This window comes from Trichoderma breve, chromosome 2, assembly GCF_028502605.1.
Source record: "Trichoderma breve strain T069 chromosome 2, whole genome shotgun sequence".
In the NCBI taxonomy this organism is placed as follows: domain Eukaryota; kingdom Fungi; phylum Ascomycota; class Sordariomycetes; order Hypocreales; family Hypocreaceae; genus Trichoderma; species Trichoderma breve.
The window spans coordinates 4917335-4934986 of record NC_079233.1 but is presented as its reverse complement, the minus strand read 5'-3'; the positions used below and the strand labels follow the sequence as shown (position 1 = coordinate 4934986).

The following is a 17652-nucleotide window of genomic DNA, read 5'->3' as shown; positions in this document are numbered from 1 at the left end:
GTTGATGAATCAAGGAGATGGAGATGATTATGGTGGATTTGCAGTGATGAAGCTCCCGGTCCAGCTAGGCTGCATCGAGGGCGGGTCTGGCTGCTTTAGTGCGGTCTGGAGAGCTGGAGAGTGTGGAGGGGCGGCACTTGGACGATCAATGCCTGTCTGTTATTATTCTGCGACGTCAACCAATCCGATTCGTTGCTCGAGGGGTTCCAGAGTCTTCATGTCGCTTTTTGGATAGTTCTTTGTCTGCATGGGAATAAAGAGAGGGGGGATCAAGGCTGTCAAGTGTCGAGTAGTAGACAAATCGGAATTTCGTATTGTTCCCAGTAGTATGTGAGACGGCTGTTGCTCCCTGTGGATATCATGCTGAACCTGGCGGATAAGCTGCAAGTAGAGGCAGGTAGATCGAGGCACAGCTTTATCTCTCTCCTTGGGCCGATGCAATGTTTCGTTGTCTGTATATCCAGGTTTAATGAGGTAATCCTCTTGACAGTCGGTCGCATCCAGTAAATTCCTAGCTTCAAAGATGGCCGAAACGTGGCGGAATGTATAGACGGTAATGCTTTGTCAAGTTGTTGTTCTTTGCAAGATGTAAGCTTCACTCGGATCCAAGGCGACTAGATATGATGGATTCTGGCTGCCTTTTGTCGAACCTGGCCGTTTGTAAGCACTTATAACCATGTGTCTGGCTGGCACATGAAAAGGGTCTTACCGGCCATGTGGTAACGCACCAGATCTCGTGCATCATTGTGGCTGACTACCTACTAAGGTGAGATGGCTGATTCAAGATGTTTTGTTTGTGTGCTTGGTCAGCACCAAAAATGACCATGATATGGCCCTTTTTCAAGCGATAGTTAAATCAGCATAAAATAACATGGAATAGCAAACATGCATAAAAAAGTTACGATATCATTTCCAAAGGATTTCCTCTCCAAAAACCCCGCGAGGAGGGGCCTTCATCTACACAAGCGTGTGGGTGGGATCTGCTGTCCACACCAACTCATATGGATCGAAGCTATCCTACCAAACAAGGCACCGCATCACATGACGAGCATTTGAGCGTACGATTGCTTAGCTCGTGACCATCTGGTACATCGTATATTCTCAAACAGCAAAAACAACAAACTCGTAATACTACACAATTCCAATTCATGTGCTTGTCCCGATGCCGGTTTAACTTCTAACCTAGGCATTGCCTTCAGTGCTAAATCACGGCTGGTGGGCCCGGCCTATCACCGAGATCCACGAGCCGAAGCCACCCCAGCTAGACCTCGGCTCGTCCGTCAGTCAGCTTTCATAATCGCATCTCGACATCTCTCAGCTGCATCGCGCTCAGCATGCAGTCTTGACACACGACCGATTCCACATCCCCAGATTCAAACACTCAATGCCGCCTCCATGAACGACTCGAGCTTCGTCCAAGCCCAACAGCGCGTCGCTGAGCGACGAGCGGCCCGCGAAGCCGAACAACGGGCCCGAATCGCGGCTCAGCGCGAATCGTCTCGCGTGAACAACCAGCTGCAGCGTCTGCCGTACCCCCTCAATCGCCTCGCCGGTGTCTGGGATGCAGCCGCCTCGATAGAGAGCACCCGGCCTGCGTTTCGCGTTGCGCAGGTTGATGCCGAGCTCCTGGATGAAGAGCTGCTGGAGCTCCTCAAGGGGCAGGTTGGCGACGCCCTCAGATACTATGCCGGCGGCCATCTCAAAGACGACTGGTCTTCCGAGATTCAGCTGGCGCTCAGGGCCATCCTGTTCAAACTGACAGTCTGGGATAACGATGCAACGTACGGAGCGGCTCTACAAAACCTCAAATACACCGATGCCAGAAAAGGGGGCCCCGTGCTGTCACCCCCGACGAGGCTACAAAAGTCACTATACGGCCTGGTAACGGTCTTTGGAAAATATGCCTGGACCAGGTGGGAGGACTGGCTCGTGGATCAGGACGACGGATACAGCGACCCTAGCCCTAGAGTCCAGAGGCTATCTCGATTAACAACCGCGCTGACAACGGCGCACTCGGCTGCAGCATGCGTCTCCTTCCTGGTGTTCCTATTCCGCGGACAGTATCGCACACTTCTCGACCGTGTTCTACGCATGCGGCTGGCACCTCCTACAAGCCATGTCAGCCGCGAGGTTTCCTTTGAATACCTCAACCGACAGCTAGTGTGGCATGCTTTTACCGAATTCCTTCTGTTCGTACTGCCCCTAATCGGGGTCAACCGCTGGCGACGATGGCTGAGCCGCACCTGGCGAAAAACAAAAGACATCATGAACACATCTCAAAAGGGTGATTCTTCGAACGGCGAGCTCGGCTTCTTGCCCGAGAGGACTTGTGCCATCTGCTACCAGGATCAGAACGCCGCCGCATCATCCGAGTCGGAAATCATGGCAGCGGCAGCATCTAGCGGCGTCATTGGATCAGCGCAAACCGACGTTACCAATCCCTACGAGGCTATTCCATGCGGGTGCATCTACTGTTTCGTGTGTATCGCAACACGCTTAGACCGTGAAGAGGGCGAGGGCTGGACTTGTCTAAGGTGTGGAGAGCACGTCAAAGAATGCAAGCCGTGGAATGGAGATGTGCTCGAGCCGTCCCGCAAGTCAACATCGACAAAGACAGTGGCATTTTCAGACGATGTGATTGGAGGCTCTGATGACGGATCTGTCATTTCTATGGAATAAGCCCGTCGGGGCTGAGGTGCTGAGGTGAGATGCTGAGAGTCATGAAAGCATAGAACTTCTATATCATGCCACGTCTTTATTGGATAGAGGGAAGACTTGGTCTGTGACTACTTATCTAAAAGGGTGTGCATCTGTTTTTGGGATTATTTTGTATTGTATAACATGATGTGTTTGGTCGATGGGACATACATTTTTTAGTTGGAAAGTTTGGTAACTGGGCGTGGCGCCTTAGAGAATTTGGACACATACATTTACAGCGTTATTATTGCTTGCTTCGCTATGCTCATGGACCAAAGTAGGCAATAGGATTCCATACTTCCTTCATCCATAATAGACAAGATGAGAAAGAATGAGATGCTGAATTAACGAGAAAATAGCGTGATGCACGGCAATTTATTTCTACATGAATCCTACGTGCCTACATGAACAACAGCTGCATATGGCATCCAATAGATAGCGTGGTACCATCCATAGTACAGTAGCGACATAGCTGCAAAGCTCCCGCCCGCTGCCAGTGATGTCATTGGGCGACACACCGCCTTTGTTTTGGCTCCCAGCATAGCTCCAGTAGCTCCCGTCTTCAGTAGCTCTCAGTGGCTGCCCAGTGGCTTCAGGGGTCCTGGCGGCAACCGCGTCATTCTGCCGCAGCTGCGCAACAGCAGCACAGCACCTGGATGGATCTGCTGGAATCTGCTGTAGTGCCGATTCTCCAGCATCTCGGGGCCCTCGCAATCCAACCAAAAGCGCCCGACAAGACCCGCGGCATCATGCAGATGCAGGGATGCCCCTCTGCGCACGAGACCCTGCTGTAGGTCATTTACGCTTCCACATGCCGGCTGGCCCTTTGTTCTCGTGCGAGCGAGTCGCATTCCATCTCTCCGGGGAGAGAAGAAAAACCTCAGCAGAGTAAAACCTGAGCTGAGCTGAGCTGACCTGGGCTGGGCTGTGGTTGTGGTTACAAACCAAAAAAAGGACGGGACGAGCAGCAGGGACGAGCAGCGCTGCAGCTGTCGTCGCCTTGCATCTCTTGTCTTTGTCTTGTCTCGTCTTGTCTCGCTTCATCCTGCCAGCACTTTCAGCCGGAGGCAGCCATGCCCGCCTTCTTCCAGTTCACACAGGGCTCTGAATCGCGCGTCCGGCCTACAGACTCGTCGCCTTTGCTCGGTCGTTATCGAGCCGTGCCTCCTCGTCCTGGCATCGGACCACGTCGACCAAGCAGCCCTCTAGGACTGTTGTCTAACGGGCGCGACAGCATACACGTTGGCTATGGAGCGCTGATTGTGGCCGAGATCGAGGCGGGGCTTCTAAGCGACGGCTCTGGCGAGGATGACAGAGCTGTTGGCGACTCGAAGTGGGAGAGGCTGTGGCAGAGCTACTTCATCGATCTGTTTGTTGATCCAAGGCCCTCGGCGGTGAAGCGCGTGGTGGACAGGTGGTGGAGTCGATATGGACTGCTCGTCTTCCTCCCCGCGGCGCTGGTACGTTTACTTTACGCTGTTCTTCTTGGATGGTCATCAACATCTACGGGTGAGCGCTTTTGCACTAAGACGGAGGCTGACACATGTGCCCATTCAGGCCGTTGCGTGGTGTGCTGTGCCTTTCCCGCAGTACTCGTTCCCAGACGAAGGCGACGGCGGTGACAAAACGAATGACATTTGGCTGCGACTTATACGAACCACGGCGACATTCGATAGCAAGGTCCCCGGTCACGGAGCGGCCCGTGTGCAAGTCAACTTTTGGTTCTTCCTCTTCGTCTACTACGGCTTCTATAACCTCAGCGCTCTGATTTGGATCACCAAAGTATTCAATCTTTACAGGTTGAACTGGTAGGCACATTTACCCCTAGTGTCATGTTTTATGGTTGGCTTGACTAACGTTTTTTTCTCACTAGGTGGCCACAGTCTTTTGGATTCCCAATAACAATTTCTCTTCTGGCCATCTTATCTCTTGCTGTGCCCATTCCCGTATACTTCATACCTTCTACTCGCTTCCTCACCGCTCACAACACTGCATGGGTGTCATGGACGTTCATCGTCATGGCCATGCCAGTCGCCATCGCCTTTCTCATCCTGATGACAAACGAGCGTCATATTGGGCTACGGCACTCTCTCTCCGAGACGCAGCGCATCTTCACGACCTCGTGGTGGACAGGAGAGCCCGACTCGTTTCCTAACCGACATCGCCGGCGCCGTGATCTCCCCGAAGACCTCTGGGAGCAGGATGTTCTGAGAGTACTGCCTCCGTCTGGTGCATCTAGAGTATCACTGAGACGACGGTGGCTGCCAGCAAGCTTTGTGAGGTTTCTGTGGTTCTGTGTAGCCCTCTTCATCGGGCTGATGGCGTATGTTTTGGGAGAAGCGTATGCTGAAATCTACCTCCGCACATTGCCTCATAACAATTTTGAAACTGTTGTATATGTGTACGGCTGGGTAGTGACTGTGCATTTACTGGATGCTTTGACGGGATGGGTGCTGGGCATCAGGGAAGGCGAGCGCGTCGGAAGCTATCCTTTGAGTTGGGTCTTTAAGCTGTATGTCTTTCCTTTTGATCTTCCCCAATCCAAACAACTCGCTGACAGGATACTCGCAGCTATTTTATGCTCACCTACCAGACCTACGTCCGAGCTCTATACGCCCGCCTTCGCTCGCCGTCCCAATTCGTTATCCTTCAAGTTCTCTCTTCCACAGGACTGGTCATCATTTCGCCCATTATGATGACTCGCTTATTCCACAAGATTCTCACCATTCTCGGCCTTAGTGGGCTAACATATGGCACATATCAAAAGCTACAAACTCGAAACCTCTTCATCCGCTTTCTGGCCGAAAACACATCCATGGCCACCTTTTTGGGAAGCATCCTGGTGCTTCACTTTGGCGCCAACAAGGAGGTGTACCCATACTTTGCTTTTGACAAGGCCGAGGACGAGACACTGCAGTACGACTTTAACCTGACGTTTTACGCCTCCATGGTGACGTGGGGGTGCGAGCTAGTCGCGAGTCTCGTCGTGCGAGGGCTGATTGCCCTGTTTTTCAAAATCGACGTTGGGCTGGAGGGGAAATTGGATCTGGCTGTCTGGCCGGAGCTTTTGCCTACCAGCGTTGCTGTCATTCTCCACGTTTTGCAGAATATGCTCTTCTCTATTATACGTTTGCAATTTCGTACATGAAACGAAAGAAAGGTGCTGAGGCGGGAAAGGGGAACATGTCAACGAAACAGTTAGTTGACTTGTGGCTGAGGAGACGCAACAAGACAATGACAGTCTTGTTTCCTACCTGCGTTCTCCTTGGTGATCCTTTTGAAAGATTTGTTTTTGGTTTTGTCTATGCGCGTGATTTGATTACAGTGGGATAGATCTTTTGCCGCGACTGCTTGGATTTTTTTCTGTTAGCCTGCTCATGCACCCATTTTCCCTCCTTTTTATGATACAGCACTTTGAAGCAGTCTGATACCCCTCCTTCTCGCCCACTATATCCATCATCCATTGTTTCATGTCATTTATAGACCTTTTTGAGGCTTAGTATTAGATATTTAGATCCAACTGCGAGTGCTAGCGATTTTTTCTTCGAGCAGTCAATGAACGAAACCGAACATCATGATATGGCTTCTACAAATGCAATAACACAAACAAAGTCAACGGCATATTACAGGCGGTCAAAACTGGCATAGCCATGCAGCAGACTTGGCCAATTGCCAGTCAGTATGTCATGCATGTTTACTTTGCTTCCTTCTACCCCGCAAGGCTTTTCTTCAAATGTTTCGTATCACACTCAGCGACTTGTTTCCATTCTCCTCAAGTTGGGCATCAATCACCCCTTCATTATACGCCTCGATCAAACCAGGTACCCAGCTTCACAATGGATGCGAGATGTAACGCCTGTAAGAAAGGACCACCCGAGGTCTCCCTAAAGCGTTGCGCCAAATGCCATACAACACCATATTGCTCCCGAGACTGCCAAAAAGCCGATTGGAAAGCCCACAAGAAGATTTGCAGCAAGAATCAATCCACAAACGCTTCATCCAACGCATCAAATCCCACGAGCAACCGTTTATCTCCCCCCAAGGGGCTAGATCAACCCATCTCCAAACCCTTCACCCGCCTCGACAAAGGCACCTGGCTTCACGAACGCCCTGAGAAGGACGTATACAGACTGCTTGTCGACGCCTACCGCCTGCGTGTCGAAGACACGTACACCATGGAAGGAGAAGTAATGGCGGGCAGTCTTTATGACGGGAGCACTGACGGACTATATGGCTTCCAGGAGTTTTTAGAGGAGGCGGCTGCTGTGCCTGGCTTGCTACCTCCCTGGTGGAACGACGAGAAGCAGGAGGCGTGTGAGCAGCTGGGGATGGATGACGAATTTTCGAATCTGCGGTATCCTGTTGAGAAGAGCGATATTATCGAGCATTATGGGGATCGCGAGTTCCCGATGCAGTTGAGGATGTTTGCGGAGGCTGTTTATGGGCCGGTTGGTGGGAGTGATGGGACGGCGATGAGGAAGATGATGGTGGCGATGGAGACGGGTGAATTGGGAAACAATGTTTATGGCTCTATGTTTTAATATGACGACCCTGGGATGATATGATATTTATAACGTGACCAATGATTAGTTCAGGAATAATAGAAGCTTTTAAAATGAGCCTCGTGATCTAATAGCAGCTATTTGTTCAAGATAGACAAGTTTGAGTGGAAGGTATTGAGTTCATCCAAGCCACAGCTTCAGCTGCAGCTGAAAAGTACAGAAAGGTATCCGTCTATGAAAATTACATCTCGCTCCTCTTGACAGTATTAGTTCTTGAAAGTAACAGTCTTTGTTCTCACCCACTCATCCAGCCCGACGGATGAGTTGAAGCGCCCAAATCCACTCGACTTGGTACCTCCATGCGGCAGAGCAGGTTCATCGTGAACAGTCATGTTGTTGATGTGAACGGCACCACAATCAATCTCCCTCGCGAAACGCAGGCCCCTTCTGAGATCCTCTGTGAAGACGGCCGACGTTAGGCCGTAATCGGAGTCGTTTGCAAGCTCAATGGCTTCCTCCTCCGTCTCAATCTCATACAGGGAGACTGTCGGGCCAAACGACTCTGTCTTGTAGATATCCATATCAGGCGTGACCTTGTCGACAACGATAGGCCGCAGCTCGGCGACACGGGACTCGAGAGCCTTGACGTCTCCAATAATCACCGTTGCGCCTTTGGAGGTGGCATTCTCGACGAGCGCCTTGTTACGCTTGACGGCCATTTCGTTGATGAGTATAGGAGAGGGTCCGTCAGACGGGAACATGCCATTGACTACTGCTTTCAGCTTCTCCTGAAACTGACTCTTGATGTTCTTGTGGACAATGATCCTCTCCGTAGACATGCAGATCTGGCCGCCGTGAAGGAATGCGCCTAGTGCGCATTGCTGGGCTGCAGAATCAAGATCCGCATCCTCCCACACAATGGCCGGCGCTTTGCCGCCAAGCTCGAGAATAACTGGTTTAAGGTGCTCGCCAGCGAGTCTTCCAATGACTCGCCCAACGTTGGTGCTACCCGTGAAGTTGATCTTCCTGATGTGGGGATTGGCAATCAAAGACGATGTGATCTCAGCCGCAGTATCCCGGTCGTGGGCAATCATGTTTATGACACCTTTGGGCAGACCGGCCTCGTGGAAGGCGGATACAAGGGCCCTCATGCATTGCGGCGCAAACTCAGAGGCTTTGAGAATGACTGTGTTTCCTGCGGCAACAGGGCCTACAATAGAACGAGTGGGTAGAATGTAGGGGGCGTTCCTGGTGAAATTGTGAGATGGAGTGGTTGAGAATGCAGAGTCAGATGTGTGATAGCTTACCAAGGAGCCACGGACAGAACAACTCCGTAGGGCTCTCGCATAACGATGCCGCTAGTATTGGGATCCATCAAGGTAGGAAACGAGCCTTCGATGGCAGAGGTTCGGCTGGCAGCGTCTCTAATCAGGTCTGCCGCCGTGTTGATGTTGAAGAGAGCCCAGGGAGTCGCAGCCCCCGTCTCATGTGACATGATCTCAGCCAGCTCATCAGTCTTCTGCTGAATGATATGGGCGGCCTTGAGTAAAATGTCACGACGATGGGCAGGCGTTGACTTTCTCCATGTCTTGAAGGCCGCTGCAGCCGCATCGACAGCCGCGGTGGCATCTGCTACGGTGGCAGCACCACAACGGTGTGATACTTTGCCCGTTACAGGAGATATGACATCAAATGATCTCTCTGGATGGTAGTCTTGGCCATTGATGATGAAAGGCACGACGTGCCCGTCCTTGGTCTCTCCTAGGAACATTTTATATGTATTGGCCTGGTGTTGTGAAAGCGAGGAAGAAAAACAAGAAAAAATAGAAAAAGAAAACCTGTGAGGCTTCCAAATGTGATCGAGGCCAAGAGGTTCTGCAATGAGTATCTCCAACGCTGCTTTGCCTTGATGGCAGCTATTTATCCTCCCAGATGCCTTGAGCAAGGAGTCTGTTCAACCCACTTTGTAGCCGAGCCGATGATAGAATTTGAGATGGCGATCTACCTTGGTCTGTGCGGGGTCGGTTCCAGATCCAATCCAGCACTACCTTAGCATGGAATTATTGATATAGCGTCGGCTCTGAGAAACGGCACTGTAGCATCAAGCATGGCAAAGAGGCAGTGGTGACCCCTCAAGCCTCGTGAGTAAGTTCTTTGTGAGCATCGAATCCCTTCACTACCCCGGACATTCTCGCGTATCACGGGCAGAAATTACCAACCGGAGCCGATTAGTCAGGTGGCTTCGGAGCTCAGAGGCCAAGTGATTGTATTTCCGACCGAAAGCTCGTGAGTGAAGTCAATAAACCCGAGAATCGTAATACTATAGTAATCGGATCTTCTTTGTGTTTCATTTCCACTGCTCCAACTTGTCCGGCTCTAGAAACGGCTGTGGCACTGAAGTGGTGTTGATTTGGATGGTTTCTGACAAGTCATGTAAGTGATACTGTACGCTTTGGGATGGCGAGTCAGCGCAGCACCCACCAGGCTCCGGTAAAGAACCGGGAAGAGCAAATTGATGACTGGATTTTGTTTTAGAAGATTGCACCCGAATCCCACGATCGGGGACCGGTTTCAGCGTCCTTTTGACGGGTGGTTGCGTTGGTGTGGTGTCCGTCATGATGACACGCCGTGTCACACAAATGCGCCGAATGGTAACGGCAACAACCCACACAGAGAAAGGAACCAATAACGACGAAGAAAGTATAAACAGTTGATGCTGGATTCAATGCTCAAACAAGGATTGCCGATTCAGGAATCACATATAGATGAAATCAAAGGTGATGAGGAATATTGTAAGTTTGACTCTTACCCCACGCTTCCAGAAAACGACGGAAGAATTGGGGCGCCAGCAAAGATGCCCGGCTAGGAAAAGTGTCTGACGCTTCCCGATTGGCGACAAAGCTTATTCAAGCTAATCTCACGTCAGGCACAGAGCAATTGGGTGACTTGACTGGATGTCTAAGGCGGTGTCGAGACGTGCCACGTTGGCTGATGAGACAGGCGATTCCGATTTGTCTCTGATAAGATGGAATGAGAGCAGCGGCCAGGGGCTAGCTCCAGCTGGCCGGCACTACGCCGTATCTGGCAGATGCAGCACGATCCACCGATGCCGAGGCTGGTCGCATGAGATGTGAGATGAGTTGGTTTAGCTGAAGGGGGAGTCAGATATGTCGTGATGGGTTTTGAGAAGAGAGCATTGGATGACATGATGGGAGGATTCTGTTCTGGCTTTGGGAGGGTGAGGATGAGCCGTGTGCTTAGGTAAGGCAACCAGTATGGAAGAGAGATGCCGTGTTGGTGTAGAGATACAATATGGTTGCACTGCGAATTGGATGCCCAGAATGTAGCTTTTCATTCCTTGGTACCTCTAAGATGTCGGCCGAATCACGCTGCAGGAATTCTACTAATACTACTCCGTACATACAAACTCATGGCTGACTTTACTAAGACTAACATGGTAGAACGGCAAAACGGAAAACAGTCGCCCCTTGCACGGCTGGCTGGTGGCTGATATCACATGGAGCGTCGTACTTTGTAAGTGTACACAAGAGTCACAGATTGAGGCCACTAGCAGCAGTAGTACTCGTAATAGCAGACTGTCATACGGAGCGCATTTGTTTGTGCTAGCTCGTGTGTGCTTTCTTGCGACGAGAAATGCTTCCTCGGCCGCCACCAAGGCACAAGTTGGCACAAGTAGACGCAAGTAGAGGCCAAGTACCTGCTCTGGTGCAGACAAACTCAGTAGCTCCGCTGCGCACAGCGGCATTAGTGCTGCACCTTGCCATGAGACCGACGCCCTCCACCGCAGCCGACCAATCAGCGGTCGCAATGGCGGAGGATTCCCACAGTCGCAGCTTGATGATACCCCGCTTCTGAATATTTTTTGGCCGCTTGTGATTGGCCCAAACTCAAAGCCAGCCTCCTCACGTGACATTCCATGCGGCGCAGAGCCAATCAGCGCTCGGGGACCCCACTGTGGCTGCCCTCGCCTCTTGGTCTCCGCGCCTTGTGGGCTTTTTCTGGTGCAACGTCTGGGGGCCGTCTGGGCCATTTCTGGGTCTGTTTGGACACGGCCTGCAGCTGGGCGGCGCCGGCGATTGGCAGCCGCGAGCACTTGCATACAGAACAGCCAGCACGGAGTAGCGAATTGTGCAGGATTTATTATTTTATAGTAATGAATGCCCAAGTATCACTAGAGAGTGATTCACATATATAGACACTAGGTAGATGTATAAGAATAGAGAGGGGGAAAACAAGCAAGCAAACAAACAAAGGACAGGACAAGGAACAACAAAATTGATTATTGTCCAGTAATTCGCCGGCGGTGCATTTGCTGTCACGGACGGACTTGATGTGACTGACTGACGGCCGGAGCGCTGCAGCTAAGCAATTACGGAGTACCTGCGCTGTACTTCTCGACGGGGCCACTCCCCTAGTCACTTGGCGCCGCCGGCAGGTACCGTCTGGTTCCAGTCCAGCACATCAACTTTTTTGCAAGGCGGCGGGTGCTCCAGCTTTTTGGACTTTTCCCTCCGCCATCACCAAAAAAAAAAAAGTTATCCTGGGCCATACCAGCATCATCGTCCGCACTCGGCCTCAGGACCAGCCAATCCGTCCTTACACATACCGGCCTCCATTGCATCCCGGGCCTCCGCCGCTGTTCCGCTGCGGCCTCGCGCGACCAGCCCGGCCGCTCCAAAGCCGCCAGTCGACATCGCCTCCAAAGCTGTAGCGTCAGCCCCCCTCCATCGGCCTCGCACCGCAACAGCGTCTCCAACTGCGAACTGCTGCCAAGCACCGTCTCTTGGCTAGCATAGAGGCACAACACGTCGATTCCAAGCACACTCTAAAAACATCGGTATGGATGGCTCACCAGGTGTTGGCCGGGGGGCCCCTTCGATGAGCCCAACCAGCCCTGCCAGCTCTCGCCACGGGAACGGAATACCCAAGCGCAAGAGAAGCGGTGGCATGGGCCTCGAGAGCAGCCCCGGCAGCATCAACGAAGATGATCACGGCGACCACCACGAGAACGGTGATCACGACAAGAAGCGCCAGCCCGGCGTCAAGCGCGCGTGCAACGAGTGTCGCCAGCAAAAGGTGAGTCAGCCCCTCGGACCCTGCCATGTCCCGATCCTCGCCTCCCCCACCATACCTGCCTACTATTTCCAGATACTCGAGGGAGAGTCTCAGAGGGAGTTGATGCTTTTGTTTCTCTGCTCTACTCTATTCTGCTCTGTTCTGCTCTGATATATAATTACCATGCCCTCTTCTGCCCTGCCCTGTCTTGTGTCCTCCCCGGCGCGGTCTGCAATTGATTGCCTTGTTATGGTGGCTAATTCGTGATTCAATTGTTGCGCAATAGTTGCGGTGTAATGTCGTTCAAGAACCATTCCAGAGCTGCTCACGATGCAACCGTCTAAAGCTCGAATGCAAGATTGAATCAAATTTCAAGCGCATTGGGAAGCGATCCAAGCATGCCGAGATGGAAAAGGAGATTGACCGTCTACGGCGCAACATCGCCCGCGCCCAGGCTCAAGGCTACCTACTCGACGACGACGACACTCTCAACTCTCCCATGGCGCCGAGCACTGCGACCTACTCTCACACGCGAAATCCTTCTCTGATGGGTTCTGACGAGGCTGTGTCGTCCCTACTGCACCTCAAGAGAGGAGGCTCGTATAGCATGCCGCGATTCTCTCACGAGTTGGAAGGGGTCCAGCTGACCGATGAAGCGGTCACCCATCTATTCAACGAATTCTTCGCATTCTACCACCCATTTCTTCCATTCTTAAATCCCCAGCAATCCCCAGACCAATATCACCAACAACACCCTCTCCTGTTTTGGTCCATTGTCGCTGTCGCTGCCCGTCGATTTAGCCCTGCCAATTGCGCCAACCTCATCTCCAACCTCTCTGGACCATTGACCAGGTTCCTGTGGACCACCATCGGCGAAGTGCCTAGCAATTACTACGTCGTCAAGGCAATGTGCCTGCTCTGCGCCTGGCCATTACCCACCAGCACAACCACTTCTGACCCGACTCACATTCTCTGTGGTGTCATGATGAAGACGGCGACTGGAATCGGGTTGCATCGCCCTAACCACATCCAAGACTTCTCTCGAACCTCAGTCGATCTGAATAAGGAGCAGCTTGCCGACCGTGTCACTACGTGGGCCGTGTGCAACATTGTGGCACAAAACATCGGCACTGGCTATGGCCAACCAGCTTCTTCCTTGTATGACTGGACTCTGGCCCTTCGACCCGGCGACGACCCGGCGTTGCATCTCTCTCCCGAATTGGAGGCCCGACTCCAAATTGAAAGATTCTGCGACAAGGTTTCCAAGGAAATGTATAGCAACGCAAGCGATCCCAGAGGTGTCGCCGGAGACGAGCACAGGGCAATGCTCATGAGAGTATACCGACGCGAGTATTCAGAGTTGTATGCGTCCATCATGTCTCAGCAGCTGGGTGCCGTCGTAAATCTGCACTTGCGTGCCGCTGCCCTTCACATGAGACTGGCCGGATTTTTCGACTCCAGCAAGACGCCTGGCTACTTGGACGATCTGATGGGTTTGTGGCGGGCTACAGTCAGCTTCCTAGACGATCTCTTAGAGGTGGACAAGGTAACATCTCCGCACGACAATATCGGGGGCACCTTTTTGCTCTACGCGACCAACTACATACAGCAGATGTTAGTAGCTGCTGCTTTTACCTTGCTCAAGTTGATGCGGTCCTTCTTCTCCAAGACGATTGACTTCCAACGCGGGCGAAACCTCTTCCACCGCTCCATCCAGGCCATCCGTGCCACCAGTGTGGTTACCAACGATTTGCAGTGGCGTTTGGCCGAACTAATGGTGCAGATGTGGAACGGTGCCCGGTTGGATCAGAAGAACTACAACCGCGAAGACGATTCTCCCATCCAAGTCGACGACAGCCTACAGCTTAAAGTACGATGTCGTCACAGTATGAGCCTTGTTTTCGACTCCGTTTGGAGATGGAGAGAGGAGTATCAAGCTTTGGGCAGAGGATCGCTCGAAGGTAAGCGATACAATTCGGCCTGTGGGTACACCAGCTGCACTTGAAACCTGCAGGATATTCCCCCCTTTTCTTTTCTCTCTGCCTTGTCTCGACGGGAAGCGAGTGTGTTATTTCGTTCTTGTCAATGGAAAGCTAATATTTGCCGTGCAGCTGCCTTGAAGCACCCTACGAATCCGGATTCGGCCAATGAGTCCTCAGCCGCGTCGTCGCAACTTGACAGCACGTTGATGCCATCACACAGTCTCCCCACGTCCAACAACATGCTTACTGCGAATGGTGTACTAACACCAGGCGCCCCAGGCTTGTCTGCCCCTCCAACCGCACCGACCAGTATAATTGGAAACATGAATTATGGCGACACCAACTATGATTTCTTCGATCCCCAGCACTGGATGCTGGACGGCCTTCTTGACTTCAACTATTCGTTTGTACCGCCTCTCGAAGGTGCATAGAATGCCCAGCAAACCTGTGAAGAACAACGTTCTGAATCTGATGGGGTCGGGAAACTAAATCCATGAGTCGGTTTCTTTCTTTCTTTCCCCTCCTCTACTCTTTAATCCTCCTTTTTTCTTGCTACCGGAGAGGCCCCAACCTAAATGGCAAGTTTGCAGAGACGACACTTCAAAAGACCGCTTGGATTAGATCGGTTGCATCCGGGATTTTAACTTCGTGCTGTGAACAACAAAGTGAAAATTATGTTACATGTGGAGAGGAGGAGGGGGGTTTTTCATACGTGAGTTTTTGTTTTATACCAGAGTGCTTTTTTACTACGTTTGTGTATCGTTTTGCTTGGGAGCTGGGAATACCGCGTAGACGTCTCTCGCGGTCATCATACCTAGGTCATTTTCTTATGTTGGGCTTTGGGTTTCACTATGTTTATACGTTGGCATGACTTTTCATACTTTTCTTTTTATTTGTGCTGCCCGTGGGAAAATATATCTGGGGAAGGCAATGGGGCAGTTTTGGATTTGCAATTCGGTTTCATCTTTGCGTATCGGAAAAGGGGCTTGGGCTGTGATATACCGGTATACAGGCAAAATACGTAAGTAGTGTAATGAATAACTGTATATTGAATGAATCCTGTCGTGTTGTTACACGTGTTTGCTGAATGTTATCATCATGATATTTCGTCTTCATCCTTGTCTTGCTACCCTAGAGTTGACGGTATATATTCCATCGCAGAATCTTCCAATGCATTTATTGAGAGACAGGAGGAACTATCGGTTCTATTTGAAGCTGGCGACTGATTATTATTCATATTTTAAATAATGTTATACCTTTTGTTTTCGGTTGGTTGCCAGTTTTCTTTCCTCCGCAGTTGATCGTAAAATGATGAACTTCTTGGACCATGAGTTATAGCAACAGATGAAGAGCACAGAATAACAGCAAACATCATTAAAATGCAAGAAGAAAAGTAACCACTCCTTCTTTATTGCGATTCGAAAATCCATACCAGTCTCCAGAATCATAAAGACAATGGCAGTGAATAGATGCTAGCGCCCTAGTAAAGGTAATCTCAATACAGCTCATCCCAAAGAGCGCTGCCTCCGCTTCAAATGAGGCGAAATGCAGATATAAGACAATGAAAGATTCTTATGCAATGGTGTTAAATGCTCTAGATATTCGCTTTGGGAAATCTTGATTCATTTTAGACTATCACGAAACATTAAGCATAGGTAGTTTCACAAGGTAAAAGAAATACAACTCGGAGCGCCGAGTCCACTTTGAATGAGACAAAATACTGATACAAGACAATAAAAGATCATCCTGAAATGATACTAAATGTTCTAGATCTATGATTCGGAAGATCGTAATTCATTATACTACGAAACATCAAGCATAGGCAGTTTCACATAAATGGTATGCATCCGCGAGAAGATCAGAGCATTCTATACACACCCCAAAAAGAAATACATTTCCCTCATCCAGAAAGAAACAAAGTCCCTGAAACTCAACTCAAAGTAGTGACACATACACTAAACTAGCATCGATGGGTGTCTCACGTCCAAGGACGCCGAGACAAAACTCAAAACTAACTACGAGTACGTAGCGGGCGATCCAGGGACCTGGAGGATGGATTTCGAACAAACTAAACAAGCAGCATAATTGTCTCAGTCACCTCGAAATAAAACAATCTCACTCTCCTTACGAACGACTTACGAACGACCCAGTAGCAAAGCAAGGCAAGGCACAGCAGAAACACCGCCATTTTGAAATCTCACACACTATTTTCAGTAACTGTAATTGACAGCCAGCCACAGCCATTCCAACGGGGAGAAGCGGACAGGAGCAGCAAAAACTCGGATCCTGATCCTCCATCCTCCCCCTTCAAGGGTGTTAAACGAGATTCTCTTCTGCTGTTGGTCAGCCCCGGCCTCCCCAAAAAGGGGGAAAGAAGGAAAAGTCGATAAAAAAAAAGAAAAAAAGAACCCCTCGCCTGTGTAGGGACTTGCACACAGCCGGCTTTAGTCTCTTCTGTTTGCCATGTCACCTCGCTTGGATCGAGTCGTGAATCCTACAGCCAGGTTAAAGTCGTAAAAAGCCGGAAGCCACTCCCAAGATAAAAGCTCGTGCCTGCGAAATCGATCTCCTGGTCCAACAGCAGGTCTATGTCGTCGTTCAATATTGCATTTACCCGCCATCACCCGTCCTAATGCGGGTTATCTTGACCTTCCCCCCAGGTAAAAAGTAAAGAAAGCTATGAATGCATGTTGGTCGCAGGTCCCGATCGTTTCACCGTAGCGTAATGCACGTTCGTAACCCGTTTTTTGCCTCTCTCTCTCTCTCTCTCTCTATTCTTGCCGGGCAGTGTTGAGTCTGGCAGTGTTAGTCCTCTTGCCAACACCACGATGGCGGGAAGAAGCGGATGAAGCCGCCAACAGAAAGGCATCTCTAATACTGCCCAGATGCCGTTGTGCCTAGTTGCCGCCTGTTCGCTTCATCCACAACAGCGCAAGTCTCACGAGGATCCTCTTATATGCTGGCTGTGCCGTGGCGTGTCGTCGCGCTTGGCCTCCCGAAATGGCCGGGCCGAGGCCACAAAAAGCGGCCCAAAAAGAGACCGCATATAACGACATCTGTTTGAAAAGACAGTCAACGTATAAAGAATGACGCATCTCGCAATTCTCTTCTCCTCCATCTCAGATCAAATTCTGCCTTGGTTGAGGCGCAGATTTCCAGTCAATCATGCTCGAGCTGAATGACGATTCGGGGCCACAATTTGCTCATCCGCCATGGCTCGAATCAACACTAACCAGCACATCACTCCAATATCCGAGACCGGGGCGAAGAGCAAATTTGCCATTTGATCCAATACCGTCATCGAACGATGCCTACCAGCTCTCTAGTCGCCTCGTTGACAAGCCGTGGCCCAAGACTGCACACCCCCCTCAGTCTAAAAAGAACCCTGCTAGATG

The 17652-nt window shown here is 50.9% G+C and overlaps 5 protein-coding genes across 5 annotated transcripts; 4 read left to right on the top strand and 1 right to left on the bottom strand.

Annotated features, from left to right (window-relative positions):
• Positions 1 to 1395: 1395 nt before the first annotated feature.
• Positions 1396 to 2679, top strand: T069G_03720 (pex2 / pex12 amino terminal region domain-containing protein; the record flags this gene model as incomplete). The annotated part of the gene is made up of 1 exon (XM_056170930.1): positions 1396 to 2679. One exon carries the CDS (start codon positions 1396 to 1398, stop codon positions 2677 to 2679), a length of 1284 nt encoding a protein of 427 aa, XP_056031822.1.
• A 1091-nt stretch (positions 2680 to 3770) lies between these two features.
• Positions 3771 to 5845, top strand: T069G_03719 (uncharacterized protein; the record flags this gene model as incomplete). The annotated part of the gene is made up of 4 exons (XM_056170929.1): positions 3771 to 4157; positions 4255 to 4505; positions 4571 to 5209; positions 5269 to 5845. The coding sequence occupies 4 exons, from the start codon at positions 3771 to 3773 to the stop codon at positions 5843 to 5845; spliced, it is 1854 nt and encodes a 617-aa protein (XP_056031821.1).
• A 688-nt stretch (positions 5846 to 6533) lies between these two features.
• T069G_03718 (MYND finger domain-containing protein) lies at positions 6534 to 7238 on the top strand (the record flags this gene model as incomplete). The annotated part of the gene is made up of 1 exon (XM_056170928.1): positions 6534 to 7238. One exon carries the CDS (start codon positions 6534 to 6536, stop codon positions 7236 to 7238), a length of 705 nt encoding a protein of 234 aa, XP_056031820.1.
• A 227-nt stretch (positions 7239 to 7465) lies between these two features.
• Positions 7466 to 8970, bottom strand: T069G_03717 (aldehyde dehydrogenase family domain-containing protein; the record flags this gene model as incomplete). The annotated part of the gene is made up of 2 exons (XM_056170927.1): positions 7466 to 8447; positions 8507 to 8970. The coding sequence occupies 2 exons, from the start codon at positions 8968 to 8970 to the stop codon at positions 7466 to 7468; spliced, it is 1446 nt and encodes a 481-aa protein (XP_056031819.1).
• A 3089-nt stretch (positions 8971 to 12059) lies between these two features.
• T069G_03716 (fungal zn(2)-Cys(6) binuclear cluster domain-containing protein) lies at positions 12060 to 14688 on the top strand (the record flags this gene model as incomplete). Its single annotated transcript, XM_056170926.1, has 3 exons — positions 12060 to 12296; positions 12562 to 14236; positions 14387 to 14688. 3 exons carry the CDS (start codon positions 12060 to 12062, stop codon positions 14686 to 14688), a joined length of 2214 nt encoding a protein of 737 aa, XP_056031818.1.
• Positions 14689 to 17652: the final 2964 nt, after the last annotated feature.